Here is a 24,252-nt window from a genome sequence, read left to right as displayed (position 1 = left end):
TTTTAAAGTCATGGAACATGTCTAGTAAATATAAATAACATTAATACTTATTTATTTTTCTGAAATTCTCTGGCATCACATAGGTTGGAAATGCTGCAGCAGATTGCAAACAGAATTCAGCGGGACAGCCGAAGCTGTGAGGACAAACTAATACTTGCCCGGAACGCCCTGCAGTCTGTAAGTCAGTCAGTGATTTTACTTGTGTGTGTTCATAAACTTACTGCACTGGAATGGCTACTTTAAAAAAAAAAATTCTTTAGGATTTTTGAGTGCATACTTAATAGCTGCTACTTTTATTTTCGTTGTACTGTTATTTTTAATTTAGCATTTCTTCAAGAAAATACCAAAAATTGCCTAGAGTGAGTTCTGATAGATTTTTTTTTTTTTTTTTTTGTCGGTAGTTAGATAAAATGCTTCACAACTGTTTCAATTGTTTCAAGATCAGAAGACGTTTTTATAAAAAAATTAGGATTTCTTACAGCTCATTTCTCTTTGATTTAGCTGCAGGGCTTAATGGCTTTTTCTTATTTATTCAGGACACCAAGCGGTTAGAGTCAGGGCTCCAGTTCCAACATGAAGCAGAGATAGCTGGGTATCTTCTTGAATCTGAGAACCTTCTCCGCCAGCAAGTGATTGATGCCCAAATTCTTATTGATGGGAAATACTATCAGGCAGACCAGCTTGTGCAAAGGTACTTGACAGTGTATTTATATGAATAAATAAATGTCCCAAATGCAGATACCCATTATGGACAACATTTTCAAAACTTTAATGTCTATGGATAAACTTTTCAATCTGTCACTGGGCACCCAAATAAAGATTATGAGGTATTCTGGTGGGTACATTGCCCACAAACGTTGAAGACAAGAGGAGCTGTTTGTACTCATTTGTGAAAAAGAAGTCATTCACCAGAACATAACTTTAATGTTTACTAGATACCTAAATGTAAAGATATTAGCTTGTTTTATTGCACCTAAAATGCTTTTAGAATTCACTAACTTGGATTTTAAAAATGGAGGTGAGATTTCCTGTGATAGCTGTAGATGTCTTAACAGGTTATAAGTGGAGTAATGTTAGCTTATATGTGCCAGTGTGTACAGTCTTAGCAGAGAGATGCATTTAAATGGCATGATTCAATTTTATGAAGAAGTGGCTCCAGAGTTTTTCAGAATTCGTCCGGGACTGGGTGGGATCAAGCACATCACAGCTCCATGGCAATGAACTGCAAGTGTTTGATCTGCTGCAACATGTAGTATCTTGTAAGATTTCTGCTTTGCTGATTGTTCCATGGAATTGTGTATGGTGCATGCTAGTGCCCATACCACGCTGATTTTCTGGTCATTGCCCGATTTCTGCATCTGTTATCTGTTTTTATAGAAGTACAAGCTGACATACCCTATACTTTCTGATATAAATGCTTATTTATAAATATTTACATACAACTGAAGTGTAAGAGATCATGTGAATTAATATTGCTTTTCAGTTCAGCATGATAAACCTTAATCATAAGCATTCATTGAAATTATTTTTATTTATTTATTTATTTTCTTTAATTTTTATAGGGTTGCAAAACTTCGTGATGAACTGATGGCCATACGGACTGAATGTTCTTCCGTGTACAACAAGGGGCATGCACTGACAACAGAGCAGACAAAGCTGATGATATCAGGAATAACTGAAAGCTTAAACTCAGGATTTACAACAAACCTAACCCCTGAATTAAATGCTGCAATGACCCAGGGTTTAACACCTACTTTGACTTCTTCCAGCTTGACATCTGGCCTTTCATCAGGTCTTACTTCCAGACTGACACCAACCATCACTCCCACGTACACACCAGGCATCCCACCACGGTTAATTCAAAGCTATGTGACAGGAGTAGACAGTGGGACTCTGCAAACACTCAAACTGATGCAAATCAGAAAACCTCTTATGAAGTCAGCTTTTGTGGGTCAGAATTTAACAGAAGAAGAGGTGAACATGAAATTTGTCCAGGACCTGTTATGCTGGGTGGAAGAAATGCAGGTAGCAATCTTTATGGAAACAGTCCGCTTTAATTATTACATTTACTCTTTCTAGATCATGGCTAATTTTTCCTTCTTGTTTGTAAGGTGCAACTTGATCGAGCAGAATGGGGTTCAGATTTACCAAGTGTTGAAAGCCATTTAGAAAATCACAAAAATGTCCACAAAGCTATTGAGGAATTTGAATCCAGCCTTAAAGAAGCTAAAATGAGTGAGGTACAGCACCATATTCTTTATTTCTTTGGTTACTTTATTACTGGGGGACCCATAGACTAATGTTGAATTTTAGAACTGTGTTTGGGTTTCACAGTCTTTCTTACGTTTACTTCTGATCTCTAGATGACATATCATGAAATCAGGAGATCTAATGGTTTAACATACATAACTTTTTGTTGTCTTTTGACCTCATCTACCAAATACAGATCCAAATGACTGCCCCTCTTAAACTCAGTTATGCAGAAAAATTGCACAAACTGGAGAGTCAGTATTCAAAACTCTTGGTAAGTTTGTCATACCTCTTTGATGTTCAGCTTTTCAGTGTACAACATCTTTGATAAGGGATGAGCTTTAAATTCTGATTTTTGTAAATCTTTTTTTTTTTTTCTTTTTAATAAAGAACACATCGAGAAATCAGGAAAGACATCTAGATACTCTTCACAATTTTGTGTCTCGTGCTACTAGAGAGCTGATATGGCTGAATGAAAAAGAAGAGGAAGAGGTTGCATATGACTGGAGTGATAGAAACCCCAATATAACAAGAAAAAAGGAATACCATGCAGTATGTATTGCTAGTATAATCCAGAGAGAATAATTAAATAATGTTTAAGAATTTAAGAGATTTCTAAAACATTTCTGGTTTTTTTGTTTGTTTGTTTGGTTTTTTTTGTCTGGAAAAAAGGAATTAATGAGAGAACTTGATCAAAAAGAAGAAGTTATTAAATCAGTACAAGAAATAGCTGAGCAGTTACTTCTTGAAAATCACCCAGCCAGGCTAACCATTGAGGTAAGTTAGTAAAAACAGCACACAAACAAGAAAATTGTTTTGTGATTTAATAGACCTTAGATTTTTGGGGAAAAGAAGGGAAGTGCTAACTCATAGGAAATTGAACAACAATACTCTGAATAATGGGGCCTTTTTTTTCCTCTTTAGAGTCTCTGTTTTATCTGTCTTCCAGTTTCCAAAAAGTAAAAACACTTCTGTAAAGTTATGGTTATGAGTTGGATAGCTTAGATAAAATCCCTCTAATGCCTAAAATTAAACTTTCTAGAGTTGGTCTGTACAGACATTTCTGGTCATGCATGCAGCTTCTAGAGTTATTGATACAAACTGCATTGGCAAACTGAGGGCACAGAACAGTCCTTATGTGGTTTCTCTCCTGTTGGATTTAAACAAGTTTCAGTAGGGCTTTTCTAGCCACTTACTATATGTACGGGTTCCTATTATGGTTTAGGGTTGGTTTCATAACTTACTTGTCAGTGAATTATGAAACTTTAGCTGTTAAAAATCTGACCAGGTGATGTGATTTACTTCAGGCTTGAATCAAGCTCTATATTATAGGCAAACGGTTTACAGAAAACTTATTGTAGCTGTAGTAGGGTCATAACAAGTTTCCAAAGGAGAACGTAAAACACTTTTCTCTGTAGAGCTTCAAGAAAAGAGTAAATACAGAGAGTGGGTGGTAAAAATGGAAACAATAAAAAGCTGTTTTATTATATAAGAATGAAAAAACTGTCAGAGAGGATGGATTTTTATGGTTCTTCAGCTTAGTGAGTTTATATCTGCGTAAATTGGAAACATGAAGAAAACTCCTCCCTTCCTTCCTTCTCATGACATTTACTTTGAATAATAAATTACTTTTATGTAATGTGGGAAATTCTATTCTTTAAAAGTATATGCTGTTCTAATGGGTTCTTATCAGTGTAATATACTTAATATATTAATATATTAAAGATACATATTATGAAACCAGGCCATCGCAGTGAAGATGACTATGCAGGTTATGATGTCTGCAATAATGCTTTATTGGGACATTTAAAAATAAGGGGAAAAAAAAAAAGTAGTAAATTTATGCCTTTTCTACAGAATAATCTATGCATTAATGCATCAGTCTGAAATTCATTGAAGCCAATGGAAAAACTCTCTTGAATCCCCTGAGAATCATATGGAATTGAATAATTGAGACTTTTGGCTGATTTCACAAAGGCAAGAGTACCCTCTGCTGGTCAGCACTCGTGCAGTGCACCTCTAGTGGCAGCACCATGCAGACAGTATAGGAGGTGTCCTTCGAGTAGGGTTATGTTCTTTAAATTCCTGTGCAACCGTTACACAAAATTATACATTGCAGCGAGTCCTGATTAATTATTTTCATTGTGCATTCAGTGTTACTTTAATATCTGATTTGTATCCAAGGAAAAATCCAGTTATTTTGAATGAGTAAATAGAGCCACAGAATCATAGGCTAGCTTAGGCTGGGGGAATGTTGGGAGATACAGTCCAGCCCCTGCTTAAAGCAGTGTCAGGGCTTTGTTTGGCTGAATTCTGAACGTGCCCGAGGATGTGGCGATTTCACAGCTTCTCTGGGTGAGTTTTCTGATGTTTGACTATGCTGTGGCGACAGGATTTTTCTAACATCTAATTGGAATTTTCCTTGCTGCAGCTTGATTTTCCTGGTTGAGGAGGTCAGGTTTAGATGCTTGTGTTTGCTGCATTACTTTTATGTTTCCTAAATTCTGGAAATGTATGCACATTTTAATTTTCATTTCCTTTTGTAAAATCTCTTTGTCTCCTTTAAAGGCCTATAGAGCTGCAATGCAGACACAATGGAGCTGGATTCTTCAGCTCTGTCACTGTGTTGAACAACATTTGAGAGAAAATGCTGCATATTTTGAGGTAAGAATGTGAAATGTTTTAAGTTAGGACCACAGTAAAAAGGTTCCACTGAAAGTGCTAGTTGCTCTCTCTCAGTAGTTGTAGAATTGACACTTATCATCTGCAATCATTAGATGATGAGCTGTGCTCCCACAGTGTTACCACACCTGCATTGTTTTCACTACAGTTACATCAGTTCACAGCAGATGAAAATCTGGCCTGACGTTTTTTCAGAGTGCTGCAGCTACAAGTAGAGACTCTGAGAACGAAGACATGTTCTCTCCTCTTCATACACAACTGCCATCAATACAGCTTTTGCGGATGATGTAGAGTGGGGGGTGGTTAATGACAGCCAAGGAAGAACATAATCTAGGTGTTTTTTCCTGGACTACCCAAATAGAAATGGAATGTACAGCATTAATAATAAACAGAGCAGAGAACACCCTGACAGCAGACACGTCCATCGAAACACCTTTCTGATTATCACCCATTTACATACTCAGCAAATGATGCAGTACTCAGTTACATGCACAAGGCTTGAACATTTAAGGGTTTCTCAGTTACATGCATGAGGATCGAAGATTTAGGAGTTTTTGGTTTAAAAAAAAAATTACTTTTTAAATATTTAAATTATAAAGATTAATCCTTAGTGTCTTCTGGGTTGGGTGGTTGAAGAGGAAGGGGCATGATGTTGGGATGAGATGCCTTTGGACTGAGAAGGGTGAGAGCCCAAAGTTAGGAAATGGACACTGGAGAAGACAAAGTTGAGCGATTTGGGCTCCCAGTGGTAGGGGGAAGAAATAGGAATTCTGGATTTGAGAAATGAGGTTTCAGGGACAGAATGGGGTGAGGATTATCACAGGACATTTCCCTTCCCAATCGTGCTTAACCAGGGCCCTAGTTTGGAGGTGCAGATGCCCACACGAAACTCCCAAGTGTGGCAACTCACTTCCCCTCCTGCACAAAACGTTTGCTCCAGTGTGCTTGCTGAAGTTTGCAGCTAGTTTGCTACAGTTTATAGGCTTTGTCTGTTCTTTATATATGTAAGTAATTGTAATGCCAAGGGAAACAAGAATCACTTCAGAAAACTTTTCCATTGCAGGAACAGTAATTAACTAAAGTTTAATAACTGCTGAATTAATTTTGCATGTAGACAGTACAGAGAATAACTGGTGTTACGTGTGCCTTCTTGAACAGTACATTTAGACATGAGATCGTGACTGGCATTGTGTGGTACAGTGGTCACTTCAAGCTACTAAAAAAGATTGTTTTTAAAAAGACAGCACTTAAAGAAAACTTCATAGTGTAGCTGTTTGTATACTTTTTAGGTTGTTTAAAAATAACCCAGATATTTATCTCATCCTAGTTTTTCAGTGATGCCAAAGAAGCCATGGAATATTTAAAGAATTTGAAAGATACCATATATCGAAAATACAGTTGTGATAGATCAAGCAGCCTTCATAGGCTGGAAGACCTTGTCCAGGAGTCTATGGTAAGAATTCAAGGATCCTATTAACGTGACTTACAATTAAACAAGAAATGTGTAGGTTATAGTTGGATATAAAATACGTGTGTTAAAATTATTCCTTTGAAGTGAAGGAATACAAAAAGATTATTTGTTTTTTAGGACTTACAATTAAATAATTGCATCTGTCCATGTATAATGACTGTTTTTCATACCCTTAAAATACAGTTTTATTTATTTCTTTATCTTTACAATACCAGATGTTGTGGGAAACCAGTGACTTCAGAAAGATATTTTGTTCTTGTAAAATGTGTTACTTTTAAGGAACACAGTAAAATAAGTCAGGAAAATAAAAGCTTAACAGGATCAAAGAAGCAACACTGTATTCTGGCCATCTCTTATGACATGTTCTGTTCTTAACTGTTTTAGGAAGAAAAAGAACAACTCTTGCAGTATAAGAGCACAGTAGCAGGCCTTGTGGGGAGAGCAAAGGCAATAATTCAGCTGAAGCCAAGGAACCCTGACTGTATACTCAAAACATCCATCCCAATTAAAGCCATCTGTGACTATAGACAAATTGAGGTTAGAAACTTGAATTTCCTCAAATCAATTACAGACGTGAGAATTCAGCTAAAGTTTCATTAATTACCATGTTCCTGGAGAACACTAGGCTCTAAATTTCTTCCACCCTAGTAAACAAGAGCAAATCCTTGTGTTGAACATTGTTTTTGTTGTTCTGTTGCTTATTTGTTGACACGATTTGCAGAAGTGCTTTGTAAAAGTATTTTGTAATGTTTAGCTCATTAAATTATTCTGCTTTTCTGTTAATACTAGATAACTATTTACAAAGATGATGAGTGTGTTTTAGCAAACAACTCCCATCGTGCTAAATGGAAAGTCATTAGCCCGAGTGGTAATGAGGCCATGGTTCCATCTGTATGCTTTACAGTTCCTCCACCAAACAAAGAAGCAATAGATACAGCCAACAGGTAGGGACAAAACCAAAACACCCATTTTTTAAAAAAATCCAATTATATGAAGCTTGGGTTAAAATAACGTCTAACTTTTTTTCCCTTTTTGATGTTTTACTTTGATCTAAAGTTGGATTTGTTTTACGTTTCAGGATTGAACAGCAATTTCAGAATGTTCTGGCCCTTTGGCACGAGTCACATGTAAACATGAAGAGTGTGGTGTCCTGGCATTACCTGACAAATGAAATTGAAGCTGTTCAAGCTGGCAATGTTGCCTCGGTATGTGCTATGTCTAGCAAGGGCCTCTTAGCCATTTGCTGGGAAGTCAGAGGCTGCACTTCCCTGAAATATTGTATAATCAACGGTTTGTAGCAATAGTAATCTTCCTTGTGGGAATAGTTGGCAGTGGCCATGCTGGTTACCAACTGTGCAACGTTCCGCCTTGATCTGAGTAGCCTTTACACAGATGCATTTGGGGGAGGAGAGAGAGGTTGTATTATGAGAACTACCTGTAGCCTTATTGTGCTAATCTCTCAAAAGCAATTGAACAGTGACTAAACCTGAATTTTGTTCTGGAAGAGTCTACCTTTCTGCATTTATGTTGAAGATATCTGGGGAGATTTGCTTCATTAGGCTAAGATTAATCTTCATGAAAACCCCCATTATTTCCTAATGGCTGCAACTTCTTACTAACACCAGAACAACTGTGAAGCGACATGTGGTCTTTCAAGCTGAAGGCAGCTGAACACTCATTCCTTCTTAATGCATTTTTTCATTCTTATACATGTCTGTAACTTGAAATATTAAATAGCTAATTAGGATCAATTTGTCATAAAGTAAATAGTGATATAGATCAAAATACTATTCTGTCTGGCTAAAACAGTGTGGGAGATCACTGAATTACACAGTGTTAGATGTATAGCGTAACACTATATTTAATATAATAGTTTATTATCCAACATTGGTGTGTATCTGTCTACAAACTGTTGCAATAATATTTATAATACACAAACCGACATTTTCATTCCTAATTTCCCACTGCCTCTGTTGAAAAGAAGGAATCTGAGCTAATTCTTGAAGTGTCCCTACTTCTGTGACTCTTGCTGGCTTCCTGTTTGTTGCTACATGGCATTAGATGGAGAAATGGTGTCTGAGGTAGGATTGTCTTAACATAGCCCGTTACTGGCATTAAAGATGGAAAAGGGTTATAGTGAGTGTTAACTATCAGCTGTTAAGCTGATACCTGTCAAGTGGACTCCAGCCCAGGAGCAGCAAGCTTTCAGACCCTCAATTCTTTGACTTTACCATCTTAGCAATTGGTCGGTATTGCTATTTGATAAAAAGCATTACAGGGAACTGTGTGAGTGATGCATCATTGCTGACCGTGCCTTGGGTTTCTAATCTGTTGCAGATAAAGACGATGTTGCCAGGTGAACATCAGCAGGTTCTAAGCAATTTGCAGTCCCGCTTTGATGATTTTGTGGAAGATAGCCAGGAGTCCAAAATCTTTACAAGCTCCGATACAGCACAACTGGAAAGGGAAGTTAGTGTTTGCAAGCAATACTATCAAGAGCTTCTGAAATCTGCAGAAAGAGGTAAAACTTTGCTGAGAAGAGTAGAAAGATGCCGTCAAGAGAGAGATTGTAGTTCTTGATAAAACTTCTCTCTCTGATTACAAGCTCTAGTGAATTACGCATTTTATCATATTGATATTGTTAATGCCCCAGTTCTTCTGAACAGATAGTCATCATTTTAACAATGTGCACAATTACATTGTACAGAAGCTCGAAGTTTTTTTAACTTTGTATATATTAAATGATGTAGAAATATTGATGTGTTACTTAATATACAGAGCGCAACAAATTTTTGCACCCAAGAATTTATTCTGTTCACTACAGCTCACTGTTTAGTCATGCCTTCCTTGTTTTTGAACGTTGGAAATGCAGCTTGATTACTTTGTTGAGTTCATAACAGAATTAGAACTTTTTTTCACACTGTTAAGGCAAGAAAAGTGTCCTAGATATTTTCCTGGCTCCACAGAGTGCCTGTAGTTACTGCTCTCTTAACTCTGTTTCTAAATACAATAGGAACAGAAAGCTTAAAATATCTGCTGTAATTTACTGTCAAGCAGCTAATGACTTAAAGAAATACAGTAGTGCAAAGCTGATTACTGCATTGGTATAGTTCACTGTACTTAAGGAAAGAGGTGTTGCCCTGTGCATCTGAAAGAGAGGATTTAAAAAAAAAAAAAAAAAAAGCCCTGGCGATTAACTGTAGTATTGTGCCTGATAGCATCTGACTGAAAGAATCAATCACTGAGTTTAGCACTGTCTGCGTAAGGGGTGATGCCTGTGACTGGGATGAATGGTCAAAGATGTATGCTAATTTTTCACATGTGAGGAGGTGATCTCATAATAGCTGAAATTTAAAGGTTCCTAAAATTTGCCTTATAGACAAAATTCCAATGGAAACTGATGGGATTTCAGCCAGTCATGAGAAGACCTGTGGAATGGTGACTTTATAAAGTGTTTCATAAGAAGACATGGTGGAAATGACACAATGGCTTTGTTTGCTAACATGTGCCTTGTTTCTTTCAACAGAGGAGCAGGAAGAATCTATTTACAATCTGTACATCTCCGAAGTCAGAAATATCAGACTTCAGCTGGAGAGTTGTGAGGAACGGTTAATACGGCAGATCCGAACCCCAATGGAAAGGGATGATCTACATGAAAGTGTCTTTAGGATTTCAGAGCAAGAGGTGAGCCTTTGAGAAAGGCTGGTTTACCTAGGAAAAGAGTTTCATTTTAAAACAAATATATCCAGGCATTTTAAGTGTAGCCAGGAAAGTTTGCGGTGCACCTTGAAAAGAGAAGAGTCAAAGATTAAGCTTGTGTTTGTGAGAAAAAAAGATGCCAGTAAATGGCAACTGTTAGGTTTCCCTCTTACGCATTTTAAAATTTTTTAATGGTGTCCACGTGAAACAAGCAAAGGAGAGCAGGCCTGTACTGATAGTAGGCCTGTACTGTAGTGATATGTAGAGTATACGTGAGCTTGATGCAGGATAAAAGCACTGTCAATCACCTTTCATTTTACAGAAACTGAAGAAAGAACTGGATCGACTGAAGGATGACCTGGGAGTCATCACAGATAAATGCGAAGAGTTTTTCGGTCAAGCTGCTGGTTCACCTTCAGTCCCTACTCTGCGCTCCGAACTCAACGTTGTTATTCAGAACATGAACCAAGTTTATTCCATGTCTTCTATTTACATAGATAAGTATGTAATAGGCTATCTTCCATCACACATGTTTTAGTTCACAGTTTTCTCTTCAAAATAAATTAAGATATTAGTATGAATAATACTGATCAAGGAAAAGGGATTTAACATAATTTTACCATTGTATAAAGGGGTACCTCATGACATGAAAAGGCTGAAAAACACAAGTGTGTTGGGTGTTGTTATTAATGGTTCAGTTAACAGGAGATTACTGTTTTTCAGATTGAAAACTGTAAATTTGGTGCTGAAGAACACCCAAGGAGCAGAATCGTTAGTAAAACTCTATGAAACTAAGTTGTGTGAAGAAGAGGCAGTAACGGCTGACAAAAACAATATTGAAAATCTGATGGGTACATTAAAGGTAAGAGTTGGCTGGTGCCTTTTGATGGGCAAATAAAAAAAAATAGGAAAATGATCTGTCTTATAACACCTGTTTTGGTTATGCTGTGCTGTATAGTGTATCAAAAGTTGTCTTATGTATTTGGAGGAAAGTCTGTGTTAGGATTGACATCTCAGAAAAAAATGACAGCTTTGGAGCATTAGGATAGTTTGCATGTGCATTCCTGCTGCTAGGAAATGCCTTGCAGTATCTGAACTTCCAAGAGTGGCACTTGTTAATGCTGCAGTAAGACCCATTTTTTTGTCTCTTCAAAAGGTAACATATGCTTAAGATAACATCTATATACTGTTATATAAATGTGGCCACAATAACATTCCTGCTACTGCTATGGTACACTAATCAGGGTTTCCTGGGAGGTTTGGCAGATATCTTTGAGAAAGGGTAAGACTGAAGTTAAGCATTTTTTGTGTGCTGTATATACCTAATTTTAATACTGCAAAGGATTAGTAATGCTTTTTTGTTAGAATTATTAGCATCTACCTAAGGATTTTTTTTGAAAGCTGTAGTTTATAAGATAAGCGTGTTAATTTGCTGTCTCTGTTTTGATATATGTGTTGTGGGGGGATGCTGTTACTTAGAATTATTCTGCAGTTCATAGCTAATTAGTTGCTTCAGACCCATTCTGGTGCCATTCCAGTGTTTGAGCAACCAGAAGTAAAATATTCATTTAAACATTTTTCATGTATTCATTTATACATTTTTACTCATGTAAAATACTCATTTATAAAATAGTGTCATAATTCAGGAGTTATTTACAATTTATCATTTATCACATTCTAGCAATGGAGATCTGAAGTGGATGAGAAGAGACAAGTGTTCCATGCCTTAGAGGATGAACTGCAGAAAGCAAAGATGATCAGTGATCAGATGTTTAAAATGCACAAGGAACGTGATCTTGACTTTGACTGGCATAAAGAAAAAGTTGATCAGTTAGCTGAAAGGTGGCAAAACATTCATTCTCAAATTGAAAATAGGTTTGTATAACTTTTTGTTATAATCCGTTCATGTTTTATGCTGTTTTTGTTGTTTCTGAGGAAAAATAATCAGAAATGAATGCTAAAATAGGTCAGAACAGTTTTCTGAACTATTTGTGAAAAGTGCTAAGATCAAGGATTCTTACCTTTTCTATGCTGTTGACATTGTTGTCTTACTTTTCCACAGGAAATGTCTGTGACTGTTGAGCACCAAAAGATTAACAAGATATAGAAACTTTATTTACTTACAACTTACGGAGACACAGTAGAGATAAATTGTCTTTTTTCTTTCCAGAAAAAGCCTGTAGAAATGGCTTGCTGTCCTATAGAAATACCATCTGTTTCTCCACATAATTAGTTCTGACAGGCTAAACTGATGAGCTGATTCATCAGTTATGATTGGATTCATGTTAACGTGCTTTTAATGACTCAAGTGCTAAGTCTGGAAGTCCTTAGCTTCCATTGACTTCTGTGATAATTTTGTTGCAATAACTTTTGGTGAAGTGCCAGTATTTTCTTTTGGTGTGCAACTGTTTTCATGCAGCCTCAATACCCAATTGAGATGTTGCTCTAAATTCAGCCCTTCAGTATTACTGTCATGATGATATCGGAGAATATTACTCAAATGCACATGCCTACACAGATGTACAGATACAGCAGAACACACCTACCCGTAATTCTGAAGGAGATGTCCATATATGACATTCCTGGAAATATTTTTTCCTTCACTCTCTATAGTTCTGTTGCCTATATGGAAGGGAAGCAGAACTATAGAGACTGAAGGAAAAAGTATGGGCAAGTTAAGGAAGTCTGTACAATACAGCCTGAATTTATTTCCTTTAAAATCTACTTTAGTTTGTCATTATAGATAACCTGAACAAGAGCATCAAAGATAGTGCTTTTCATGTAAAACTTCACACAACAACCTTTCACATTTTTGTCCTCCTTTTTTAAGGGGCAAATATCCGTACAGGTGTAATACTGAAGTTATTCACTTGTAATTAACTAATTTAGTTGTCTCTGTGTAACATTGCTATAAGTTAAAAGGGAGATGGGCAAAACCTGACTCATTTAAAGCTGACTGCAGAACAGCTAGCTTTAAATCCACCTCAGATTTTTCATCATCTGGTAGTGTGACAGAATTTAAATGATAAAACAATATTTTTATGAGGTACTGAAGTGTCCTTATTTCTTTAGAGGGCAAACGTGAACCACATGCTCTCCTCACAGGGCCATATCCTGAATAGAATATGCTGAAAGATGACTGTTAATACATGGTGGCTTCTAGTGTAAATAGGACAGATTGTGGTAGTTGCAGCATGTGGCTGTAAACAAGCTGCTTTCTGCAAATGTTTGCTCTGCTGCTTCCTAATAGCTTGACACTGATGATCATTATACAAAAAGTATGTACAGATATTGGCTGCAGTTATCATGATCCTTTCTCTTTTTCATGGTTATTAGCTTTAAAACATGCTTAAGTATGAAACCTGACCAATATTGTTTCCTTTGCTTGCTCTTTTTCAGTCTCCTTTTGGCATCTTGAGAACAACACTAGTGTGATTCAAACTATTCATTCCAAATCAGACTATAAAAAGCTGTTAAATAAGTATGTTTATCCATAATCATGCGGTGTTTTGGATTAGTTGTATTTATATGATCTTTGAAGTATAAGCATCATGAAAGAAAAATAGTCAGTATTCTTGTCAGTATGGCAACCACTTTCAAGAAATACACAGCACTCTCCTTTTCAGGTCAAAATCATTATTTAAAAATGGACTTACCCAACAAGATCAGTTGCTTTCACACATTAGAATATTTTAAAACTTCGGTTTTAGTGTAACTCCTGTTGTTTTGTGGGAGGCACAGGGTATGGTGAACTGCTACTTAACCTCCAGTACAGCCCTTTCCCTTCTTGGTTCACATTTGAAATACTCTCACTTCTTATAACAGAATTAATTGCAGTTGCAGAGCCCTCCCTCTTGCTTGGGGATTCCTGTGCTCATGCAGTTTCAAGCAGTTTAGCTCTCTGATGATGGATATATGCAGAATTTATTCTGTATTAGGATCTCTCCTGGGTATCATTTATGACAAATGAAAAGGTTTCTTCAAGCTGGGAATCTTGATGTTTGAGAAGTTAATTTACTGTTTAGTTAGTGTTATTTTAGTATGGTTCTAGTGTGAGCTATAGCAGAGCTAAGGCATCCGAAACCTTTAAAGCTGTATTTGGCTTAGTGTTGTACTTTTTATCTTTTATATTCATCTTCTCTCCTTTGGCATATCTTCTACAATAAAATCAGGTTGCGTGACTTAGAAGGTATTAATAAATCTCTGAAGTATTACAAAGATACTTACAATTCTTTGGACACGTGGATTCAACAAGTCGAAGATACTCAGAGAAAGATTCAAGAAATCCATCCTGAAAATAGCAAAGCATTGGCTAAACAGCTGAACCAACATAAGGTATGAAAGGGATCTCATTGTGCATCAAGTGCATCAGGAAAGCACTGCTTTAATGACTGAAAAAGAATTAAAATATCTTTTGAACCCAGTCATGTCAGTCTTATTTCTTGATGGGAAGTGCTTATGTCGCTCAGCCCTTATTGTAAAATTCCAAATAATCACCAGCTTTTATGTTTTTCTGTTTACAAAGCAGTTAACATTGTTAATGGGTCACTCCCTGATTGTAGCCATTTTATAGACCAGGTTGTTTTGGTCTTCAAATCTGCAAGAAGAGCAAAACCTTAGAGAGTGCCTACAATTCTGGACTCTCCTTATCACATCATTTTTTATTCAACACTGCTCTTGGTAGTTATGGATGTAGAAATATTTTCATGGAGGCAGAGCTAAACTCAATAACTCTCTCCTGCAAGAAGGAAATGCAGCTTAAATAAGAGACAGAATAACAAATTATATGCATGAAGTGGTATATTCCTAATTTCTTTTTCAGTTCACTCACCAGCTATTAAACCTGGCAGGCTTTTTTCACTACTACTGTAAGCCTGACAAAGCCAGGACATGGGTTTGAGCATGTAATTACTTGCACACACATGGAAATAAGCTTATTATGTAAATTTTGTGATGTTAGATAAAGTAGAAATGCTAATAATAATAGTAATAAAAATCACTTTCTAAGATGAAGATGTAGATTCATATTTTACAGATGCTGGTTTCTGAGATTGAAATGAAACAAAGCAAAATAGATGAATGCCAGAAGTATTCAGAACAATACTCAGCTGCTGTGAAGGTAATAAATAACGTTATACTTAGAATCCTTTTTTTAGTGTCAGTATCATGTGGCATGCCGATCATTTTGTGTATTTTCTCTTTTTACAGGACTATGAGTTGCAGACTATGACCTACAGAGCTATGGTTGACTCCCAACAAAAATCTCCAGTGAAACGCCGAAGAATGCAAAGCTCATCAGACTTCATTATTCAAGAGGTAAGTGGACTTCTTATGACAGGAAAATGTGTTTTTTTGAGTCTTTGCTTAAAACAGAGTAAACACAAGAATAGGATGTAGGATTTATTAATGATGAAATAGGGTAACCCAAGCAAGATATTTTTTTTTCTATATAGATTTATGATGTGATAAATATCCTATTGGTCATTATGCAGTATTTAGATAACGAGATGGTATATTGCTGTTGATGAACAAAAGTCCCCCATATTATAAAAAACTATATGAGAAATGTACCTCAGTAAAACTGTTGAGAACTACCTTTGGGCTGGATCTTGATCACAGTAAACAGGGGGAGCTTTCATCTTTGCTATGGTAAAACTTACCAGATCTGGACACTTTGACAGATTCCAAGGCAAATCAGCCTCATTTGGGTGCTAAGGGGAAATCTGTCTCCCTGCTTACTGTTAGAGAGAAGAACAGTGACCAGCACTGCTTGTCCCTCTTATAATCTGTTCTTACAAGGGGAAAGAATCAAAGTGACTGTGAAGTCAAAACATTGTCTTCTGTTTCTTCTCCATATGGATCTCCTCATAGATCCTTAGGATTTATTTGTGCAAGTGCACCCTGCTGATGGCATTCAGCTTTGGAATCAAAATTAGGACTTTGGATTCCACAATCAGGATTTTGGAATCAAAATCAGGATAGGTTCTAGAGTAGTGTTTATCACTTCTGTGAAGGATAATGGGAGTATTTCCCTCCCCCCCCCTCCCTGCTTTGTTTCTCTGCAGTTCATGGATTTACGGACTCGTTATACTGCCTTAGTGACCTTGATGACCCAATACATCAAGTTTGCAGGTGACTCTTTGAAAAGACTGGAAGAGGAAGAGGTAGGTCTTGCCTTGGCAGCCAACCAAGCAAAAAGAACAGTTAGGCAAACAAAGAGCAATACACCTCTTGGAATTATTCGCAAAGTTAGCAGCAGATATGAAAGACTAAAATTCCTTATATACTGCACTTTATACAGGAGTGTAGGAGTGTTAAATTACACCATTATAATTCAGATAAGCAAAATCCTATACCATCCATACATTTTACCAGTTCTTCCAGCTAGAAGGATCATACTAAATTCTGATGGAGATGTAGTTACATACAGTACATTTTAATACTTTAATATTTTAGGGCTTGACCTTTTTGATAAATGCAGACATTAAGATTAGGGCAAACTTAGTGTGCGTGCACTGTTGATATTCTATGCGGGCCTTAATATTCCATGGTATGCATTCTGGTCCACTTAACAACGTATAAGGGAGTTCTTTAAACAGGGAGGTGTGATGCCCTCTTAATTAATGTCTTAAGTTTCTTTAACATGTTTAGATTGTTTTTTTCCTTCTACCTTTCTACTGTATTGATTCCTTGGGGTCAAACAGCATTTTATTTATGCTTAGTGTTAAATCTTATTAACAAGAGAGGTTACTGAAATTGAGCAGACAAATTACTCAAAATACATGCTTGCTGCAGAATCAACCTTCCAAATAATTGAGAAAAAAATACTTTTAAATTCTTCGCTTTCTTCGGAAATGTTTCTCTCTGAAAGAGATTGTATAGTCATTCTTTAAGGACTACAGTGTTTTAGTATAAGCTATACAGTGCATATCTCTAAAATAATGCCCATATTAAATGTAGTCCTGTAATTAATTGTGCCCATATTAAATGTAGTCCTATATAAATTACATAAAATTGGAGAACACTCTCATAAGGGTATAAATTTTAATGTTGTCGTTATTACAGAAAAAAAATCAAAGTTCTTAAACGAATGTTATGTAATTCTGGTGCTGGCTTTGTCTTTATTGGCTTTTCTTGCTATTGAATACCTCTCGACAAACTGTAACACTAATAGCATGTATCTTTGTGCGTCACGAAGTGGTGGAGCATACAGGTGGAAATAGATAACGTTTGTTGCTAAGTAGCCAGTATAACTGAGGATTTAGTATGACTACTAATGCTAATGGTATCAAGGATAAAAAGTTAAACAAAACCCAAGAATTGAAACAATGATCAAGAAACCTGTAAATGTTGATAGGCTTCACGTTCTTCAAGAGCAAATGGAATCTTTTAAACTCTTTTGAGTTTGTCTGCTCTGAATCTCCAGGACTGCTTTTTTGGAAATCAACTGCCTCCCCCCCACCCCCTTCTTCCATCCTCCTCCACCTTCTGGCAGCCTTCTAAATCTTTGATAGCTTCTTTGAAGATAACCTAAGTAGGTTTCCAGTCTCAAAGTGATTTGATGGGTTTTTTCTTTGTAATCAGGGTAGCAAATCAGAAAATTAATAACCCTTTTCAAAGGAGGAATGATAATATTTTTCTTCTGGGATCAGACCTCTGAAGTCTGTGATTGTTCCAAGATTTTCTTCCATGCCAATCTTTCTTCCTAACTCTCAGTAATGGCATTAAGAATGCGCAGAATAAGAAAAAAATAAGATCTTTTCCACGATATCTCAGTTTAATCCATGTGCTGTCATGCTCAGAGCTTACCAGAGGAGAGTGAACTCCAGCAACCTGTGAAGTCAGCTGAAGTCTTTCAACATTTGGGATGTAATGAAGCTGTTGAATTCGGAGAGGAAAACACACCTAATGAAAGCATGATGGATGTGGAATTTTTGCAAAAAGATAACTCTCCCAGTAAACCTAAACACACAGAAAATGAATCAGAAATTGACAGAAGAAAATTAGATGTAGACAGATATGATAAAATCAAAACTGATAGAACATTAAAGCAATTTTCAAATTTCAGTGGTCAAGAAAGTAGCATTAATGGCAACAGAGAAAATAAGCTGCATACGGAGCAAGAGAATTTAATGGATTTTGGTAATCAAAGTAAAGAAGAAAATGGTAGAAAAGATTGTTTTGTTTCAGCTGAGAGCTGTGTGGGTGTGAACAACGATCCTGGTGAAATGTTAAATGAGCAAATTGTTAATGGAGAGAGTCAGAAAACAGAGGGAGTATCAAAGAAGCTGCCTGAAGTGGAAATGATACACGAAACCACAGGAAAAAATTGTTCAAGAAAGGCAGGGAGTGATGTTCCAACAAAGGAAGTATGTGAGATGCAATCAGAAACTAATTTTGAGCTAACAACGAAGAAAGATGAAGTTACTCCAAAAACTGGAAAGCGTGGCCTGGCTATCGGCCCTTACAAGCAGCAACATTTTTCACCAAGAACTTATTTTGAATGTCAGCATAAAGAATATTGCTTTACAGAAAGTAATAGCCATAATACTTTAAACTCTGAAGACAGAGAGTTTCAAGTGTGTGGTGAAAAAGGTGACTCTCTCTCAGGTGTAAGGAGTGCAACACCTTTAGAAAAAATCACATCCTCTTTCAGAGAGCTGGCAGTGCACAATGGAGGTGAAAAAACAAAGTTAAATTTGCAGTCTGTGAGCAATCCAGGCGTTTCTGGTAGTGTTGAAAGGGACACAAATAAACTGCATGGAGCATCTCTGGATAAAAGTTACTTCATAGCAGAAGATGAAATCCTAGAAAAAACAAATTTAAATCCAAATGAAGCCAAGACTACCATGCGAGAAACTTTGTCTGTTTCTTCAGGAAATATTTCAGAGAATCAGTATGCAGCAAAAGTCTCTGAATCTTATCCATTAGATTTTGAAGTGTCACCAGTGCAGAGTGATCCAAGTTTAGGTCCGGAATTGTTAGGAAGTGCTGGTGATTTAAATGCAAATATAGCCCTCTCGGAAATTCTTTCTGGAGGAGAGGATTATTTTCTATTATCAGAACATGGATTAGCAAAAAAACTTTTGAGTCACGATGAGAAAGTAAGTGAGAAGAAAATATCACAGGGTAAAATTTGTGGTTTGGACAATATAAGTATAAGTGGGAGGAAGCAGAGTGGAGAAGACCAGTTAGAACAGGGTCAGAAATGGAAAGATTTATTGCTAGTTGCAGAAATGGACAGTATGGATAAGGGTCATAGCACAAAGGTACCTGGAAAAAACACTGAACTCCAGAAAACATTCTGTAAAAAACCAGGGAAAAAAGCCTCACTTGAAAAAAGAGAAAGGCAAAAAAAAAGCAACAACAATACTGAAGAGAAAAGGAACACGACTATTATTAAGGTACCAGAGTTTTTATGCAATGCAAATGAAACAGTTAATTTAAGAATGATTCTAAACCAATCTAAGTCAACATTTGAATCTCAAAATATGTCAAGGTCAAGTGATTTAAAGTTGATTTAACATAATTTAAACAATGAATATGCTCATGATATTAATTACTTTGCATTTTGAGATGCTTACATTTTTTAAGTTATTTTAAATTTATTTTTGTTTATTTTGTATTACTATCTAATTACCATCCTTTTCTCCACCCAGCTGATGCTCAGCCATGTCAATTAGAAATAATGAAAGCTAACAAGATATAGTTTGTGACTGCATCTATATTTTTAGATCTTCTTTTCAAGCATAATACATTAGATTTTGTGTCTATAGGAGCATAAAAGGAGATCTGATAAGAAACCAGTTTAAATGTTTTGTATCTGTTGGGGTCTGTTCACAATTGTGACACGGGAAATATGGAGAGGAACTGAAGAAGCTGCCTTTGCATTAGCCTTTTAGGAAATAAGTTTCATATATTGTATGAAAAATCAAGTAAATCTGGTAAATTTGAACTAAACCAACATTTTGTTTATTTGAAAATGTTGCTATAATTACCCTTCATGCCGTGTTTGTATGATCATAGGAATATAGGTGTGTTCTTACCTCACATTAGCTCACATTTGGTAATTAATGCCATAACAGTGCTAATGAAGACAAGGTATGTATGGTTTCAACCATATTATTACTGGTGAATACACATCTTGCTTGTAAGAGTTTCCCTTGATCTGCCAACATACAGAGACCACTAGCTGACTGGTTTTCACAGGATTTTTCTAATTACCATGTTTATACTTCTAACTGTGTCGAAACTGCAGAGCAGCTGTGCTCTTACCAGTCCCCCAGCTGAGCATTGGGACTGTGGAGCACACTACAGAGCAGCATCTGTATTGGGGTTTAGATACTTCTCTTTCTGGAGCTGATGCATCTTGGCTCTAGCTCTAGATACTGTTTCTTTTCTTGGAGGGGATTTCCAAACTTCCCTTGTGTTATTTGTGCTTGCAAGCATAAAAATCCTTCTTCCAGTTCCTACTGAACTGATCCAGCAATGGTAGGCTACTTTCTCCATGGGAATTCTTGCACATAGTGTTTGGCTCACTGCTCTACCTATTTGTTTGGAGAAAAAGCATATGCAAGCTGTTGTTTGACGCTGCTTACCGCTAAGACGCATCTGACTGAAGTGACAGGCTTCAGGACTTCTTCACTTTGTGGATGTCTTTATGAAGGGTTTCATGTTTGGCTAATGGTAACTTCCTGAAGCTTACTGTATCAAGAGAAGGTGATGGTGGTGGGAACTGCTCGTCCTACTTTCTGGACGTACCATATATATATGAGTAAGTATTTTCCACTCAGCTTTTTGAAGAGCCTAACATGTTTCATATTCTGTATTCCAAAAAGTACATTCCAACTTACCTCGTTCTTTTACAGATTTTAAAGAATAAGGAAGCATCAGTGCGTGAGGCATATTCGGATCTAATGGCACAGCAAAACAGCACAGTTGATGAGAACAGAAAACTCAAGGGAAAGGTAAAAATACTTGAGGAGACGTTGGAGGATATGAAGAAACAAAAATTCCAAGTGGAACAGGAGCTCTCTAAAGTGAGGGAAGCTGCAGAAAAAGAGTGGAAGAAGCAGCAAAAGGACATGGAAGAGATCTGTCTTCAGAAGACCAAGGCTGAGCAAGAGGCAAAGCAATGTCATATAGATCTAGAGAACATTGAGAAAGAGAAAGCAGATGCACAGCAGGAGTTGGAGTGTATAAGGCAGCTCATTTTTCAGGCAGAGACTCAAAGAAGTATACTGGAAGAAAACCTCCGTGCTTTTCGAAATCAAGTAGAAGAAAGCACCTTTACCAGGAGAAACCTTGAAGAGCATCTAAGAAGAAAAGATACTAATCTTCATGATTTAGAGCAACAAAAAAAAACCTTAATGCAGGAGCTGAAGAACAAAACAGAAGGAGAGGAGAAACTTATGAAACTGATAAAGCAAATGGAACAAGATCTTGAATGTAAAGGGAATCTATCAGAAATAAAGCTGCAAGAAAAAGAGAAAACTAAGGACAGAAGGAAAGTTGTTGAAGGCAGGTACTCTGTAACTAGAGAAACTTCCCTGCCAACTTTCATGGCTGGGCAAGGCAGCCAGTGTAGGACTGATTCTGAAATTACAGATTTCCAGAAGAAACAAGAAGCCAAAAAAGTAGAAGAGCTTAAACAGAAGATAGATGAGCTAACCCTTGCTAACAAAAAAGCTGATAAAACTATTAAAGACCTGAAATATGAACTGAATGAAATTGAGCTTCAGAAATCGTCAACAGAAGAAAAGTACCGTTTATTAAAAGAAAAACTAGATAAAGTCAATAGTGAACTTAAATGCCTAAAAATTAAGTTGGAGGAAAAAGACCAAGTAGAGCAGGGATATTTGCAACAGTTGAAAGAACTGGACAAGCAACTACATAGAACCACAGGTAAAGCTGAAGAGGTGATGCAAGAAGCTATAGATCTTAAGAAAATTAAGATGAACTATCAGGAGGAGCTGAAATCTGTTCAGCAAGAAAAGATACAGCTAAAAAGAGAAGTAGAGGAATTAACTAGATCACAGTCAAAAACTGAAATCACTATCAAACATTTAAATTCACAAATCAGTTCTCTTCAGAAAGAGAAGCTGGCAGCTGAACACAGAACACAGTCATGCAAAGGAGAAGCAAATAATCTTCAAGAGCAATATAAGAAAATTCAAGAACAGTTGCTTCAAAAAACAAAAGTAGAGAAAGAAAACCAGCAGGAAATTCAGATGCTAAAGAACGAATTAGCCAAAAGTAATCAGGTGTCAGAAACATTGAAGCAAAAGATAGAGGACCTTAATAAATGGAATACTGAAACAAAACTACTGATGAAGAAAATTCAGTCTGAATCAGAGAAGATGGCTTTGGAAAAACAAAGTATTCAGAGGAAAAATGAGGCATTAAAAGCCCTAGCAGATGGTTTCAAAGAGCAACTGCGTACAACAAATGAACAATTGCACAAGCAAACAATAATTGAGCAAGAATTCATATGTAAAATTAAAAGCCTAGAAGTTGATCTAGCAAAAACAAAAGACTTAGCTAGTGAATATAAACAAAAATGTGATAAACAAAGTGCTTCCACCCTAACCATTGACCGGGAGGTTAAAAATCTAAATGCCCAAATGAATGCTCTAACTATGGAAAAGAGAGTGAATGAGCAGAAGATACAACTACAACAAGCTCATATACAAGAGCTAAGTAGTAAATTAAAAAAATTACAGGATGAACTCCATCAGAAGACTCTGGATGAACAAACGGCACGCAAGAAGATGATTCTGTTTCAGGAAGAATCCATTAAGTTTAAACACTCTGCAGAGGAATTTAGGAAAAAAGTTGAAAAATTATTGGAATCCCATAGCATCACAGAAAAGGACATTTCTGGCATAAAACTAGAATGTGTTGCTCTTCAGCAGGAAAAGCATATGGCTGAGGAAAACATCATGCTGTACAAGATACAAATGGAAGACCTGCAAGAAAGGCTTAAAAAATGTCACGAACAACTACAGCAAGGGAAGCAGGCTGAAATGGACTATCACCAGAAGTGCAGGAGACTTGAGGAAGAATTGGAAGTGCAGAAGCACACTGTTGAGAGCTTGAAACAGAAAATGGACCTGCAGGTCAAGGAGAGTGAACACAGGTTTCTTTTGTTTCAGAATGAAGTTCAGCAAAATAATAAACTCCAAGATTCTGGATATACATTGAGCTGTGAGAGAAGAGGGAATGATTTCAATTACATGACTGACACCACAGCTAGAGAATTTGAACAGCTTCCTCCACATGCAAAACCTAGCTCACCTTTGTTAAGACAGAAACAGGAGACATCAGGTTTTAAATCTGATCAAAGAGAAGAAAATACATTGTACGTGAGTGCTGATGATGCAATACCGAGAGAGGTGCAGTTCCAAATGTCAAGAATAAACCAATCGCTAGAAGAAGATGCAAGCCCACAGTCTTTCGCAGAGTTTGTTTCTCAAACGAGTACACAATTCCAGATAACTTTTGACAAAGCAAGCCAAATCTTTGGAACATCTGAAAGGGACAAATTGAGAAACAGGAACCTACACAGTTCCAGACAAACTATTAGACATGGAGAAGACACGAAACACGAATTAGGAGTGGTAAAACTGCATCCCTTGGAGGTACACACCACGTTTTGTGAGGGTTTGCCTTCCTAGTGCTGGTTTTTACTATCCTTTTTGTTTGTTTCTCTTTTTTGTTTGTTTGTTTTCAGTTATGCTTTATCACTATTCTGTATTCTCTGTGATGTTTCTTATGTTCTTACCTTGGTGGAGGGAACCCCTTCATTCTTACATGACACAAAAAGCTTTTCATTAGACCTTTGCAGCAGGTTTGTTAATATGTAAGAAACACATTATTGTAAAAGTTTTTATTGGAAATAGGAATTCACATACACCATTGTATCATTATTGGTCAAAATGAGCTTTGATTAATGGCACTAAGTTCATATAGTAACAAACAACAGTTATTATTGCTTAGTCTAGTCATATTGCTGTTATTGAATTAATATTTGAAATGGCAAATGCACTTTAAAACTCTAGCTATCTATATTTCTCTGCTCTTCAATGCTAGTAGCAGTTCTCCTTTCTGGCTTACATTCAAGTTCTCCCTTTTGTTTCTCTGGTGGTGGA

General features: G+C 36.6%; 2 protein-coding genes across 25 annotated transcripts in view; both read left to right on the top strand.

Annotated features, from left to right (window-relative positions):
• Nucleotides 1-24,252, top strand: part of DST (dystonin) — a 315,224-nt gene that overhangs the window by 165,250 nt on the left and 125,722 nt on the right. For 13 of the 24 annotated variants that reach the window (XM_072855201.1, XM_072855200.1, XM_072855215.1 and 10 more), the window contains 21 exons: nucleotides 84-177; nucleotides 537-691; nucleotides 1,563-2,025; nucleotides 2,112-2,240; nucleotides 2,447-2,524; nucleotides 2,641-2,802; nucleotides 2,923-3,027; nucleotides 4,819-4,914; nucleotides 6,260-6,385; nucleotides 6,788-6,940; nucleotides 7,193-7,347; nucleotides 7,482-7,608; nucleotides 8,741-8,924; nucleotides 9,930-10,087; nucleotides 10,425-10,603; nucleotides 10,826-10,964; nucleotides 11,784-11,977; nucleotides 14,275-14,437; nucleotides 15,138-15,221; nucleotides 15,311-15,418; nucleotides 16,168-16,266. In XM_072855201.1, coding sequence (XP_072711302.1) covers nucleotides 84-177; nucleotides 537-691; nucleotides 1,563-2,025; nucleotides 2,112-2,240; nucleotides 2,447-2,524; nucleotides 2,641-2,802; nucleotides 2,923-3,027; nucleotides 4,819-4,914; nucleotides 6,260-6,385; nucleotides 6,788-6,940; nucleotides 7,193-7,347; nucleotides 7,482-7,608; nucleotides 8,741-8,924; nucleotides 9,930-10,087; nucleotides 10,425-10,603; nucleotides 10,826-10,964; nucleotides 11,784-11,977; nucleotides 14,275-14,437; nucleotides 15,138-15,221; nucleotides 15,311-15,418; nucleotides 16,168-16,266 — 3,151 coding nt within the window. Of the gene's footprint in view, nucleotides 1-83; nucleotides 178-536; nucleotides 692-1,562; nucleotides 2,026-2,111; nucleotides 2,241-2,446; nucleotides 2,525-2,640; nucleotides 2,803-2,922; nucleotides 3,028-4,818; nucleotides 4,915-6,259; nucleotides 6,386-6,787; nucleotides 6,941-7,192; nucleotides 7,348-7,481; nucleotides 7,609-8,740; nucleotides 8,925-9,929; nucleotides 10,088-10,424; nucleotides 10,604-10,825; nucleotides 10,965-11,783; nucleotides 11,978-14,274; nucleotides 14,438-15,137; nucleotides 15,222-15,310; nucleotides 15,419-16,167; nucleotides 16,267-20,970; nucleotides 23,743-24,252 lie in introns of all 24 variants that reach the window. The other 11 variants (XM_072855195.1, XM_072855191.1, XM_072855192.1 and 8 more) reach the window with 1 other exon arrangement.
• On the top strand, nucleotides 17,314-19,626 carry LOC140649985 (uncharacterized). The gene has a single exon (XM_072857850.1). It carries the CDS (start codon nucleotides 17,887-17,889, stop codon nucleotides 19,624-19,626), a length of 1,740 nt encoding a protein of 579 aa, XP_072713951.1. The 5' UTR covers nucleotides 17,314-17,886.

The sequence above is a fragment of the Ciconia boyciana genome, chromosome 3 (genome assembly GCF_034638445.1).
Source record: "Ciconia boyciana chromosome 3, ASM3463844v1, whole genome shotgun sequence".
NCBI classification, from domain to species: Eukaryota; Metazoa; Chordata; class Aves; order Ciconiiformes; family Ciconiidae; genus Ciconia; species Ciconia boyciana.
Note: the sequence above shows the minus strand (reverse complement) of the source record. Positions and strands in the feature narration are given on the sequence as shown.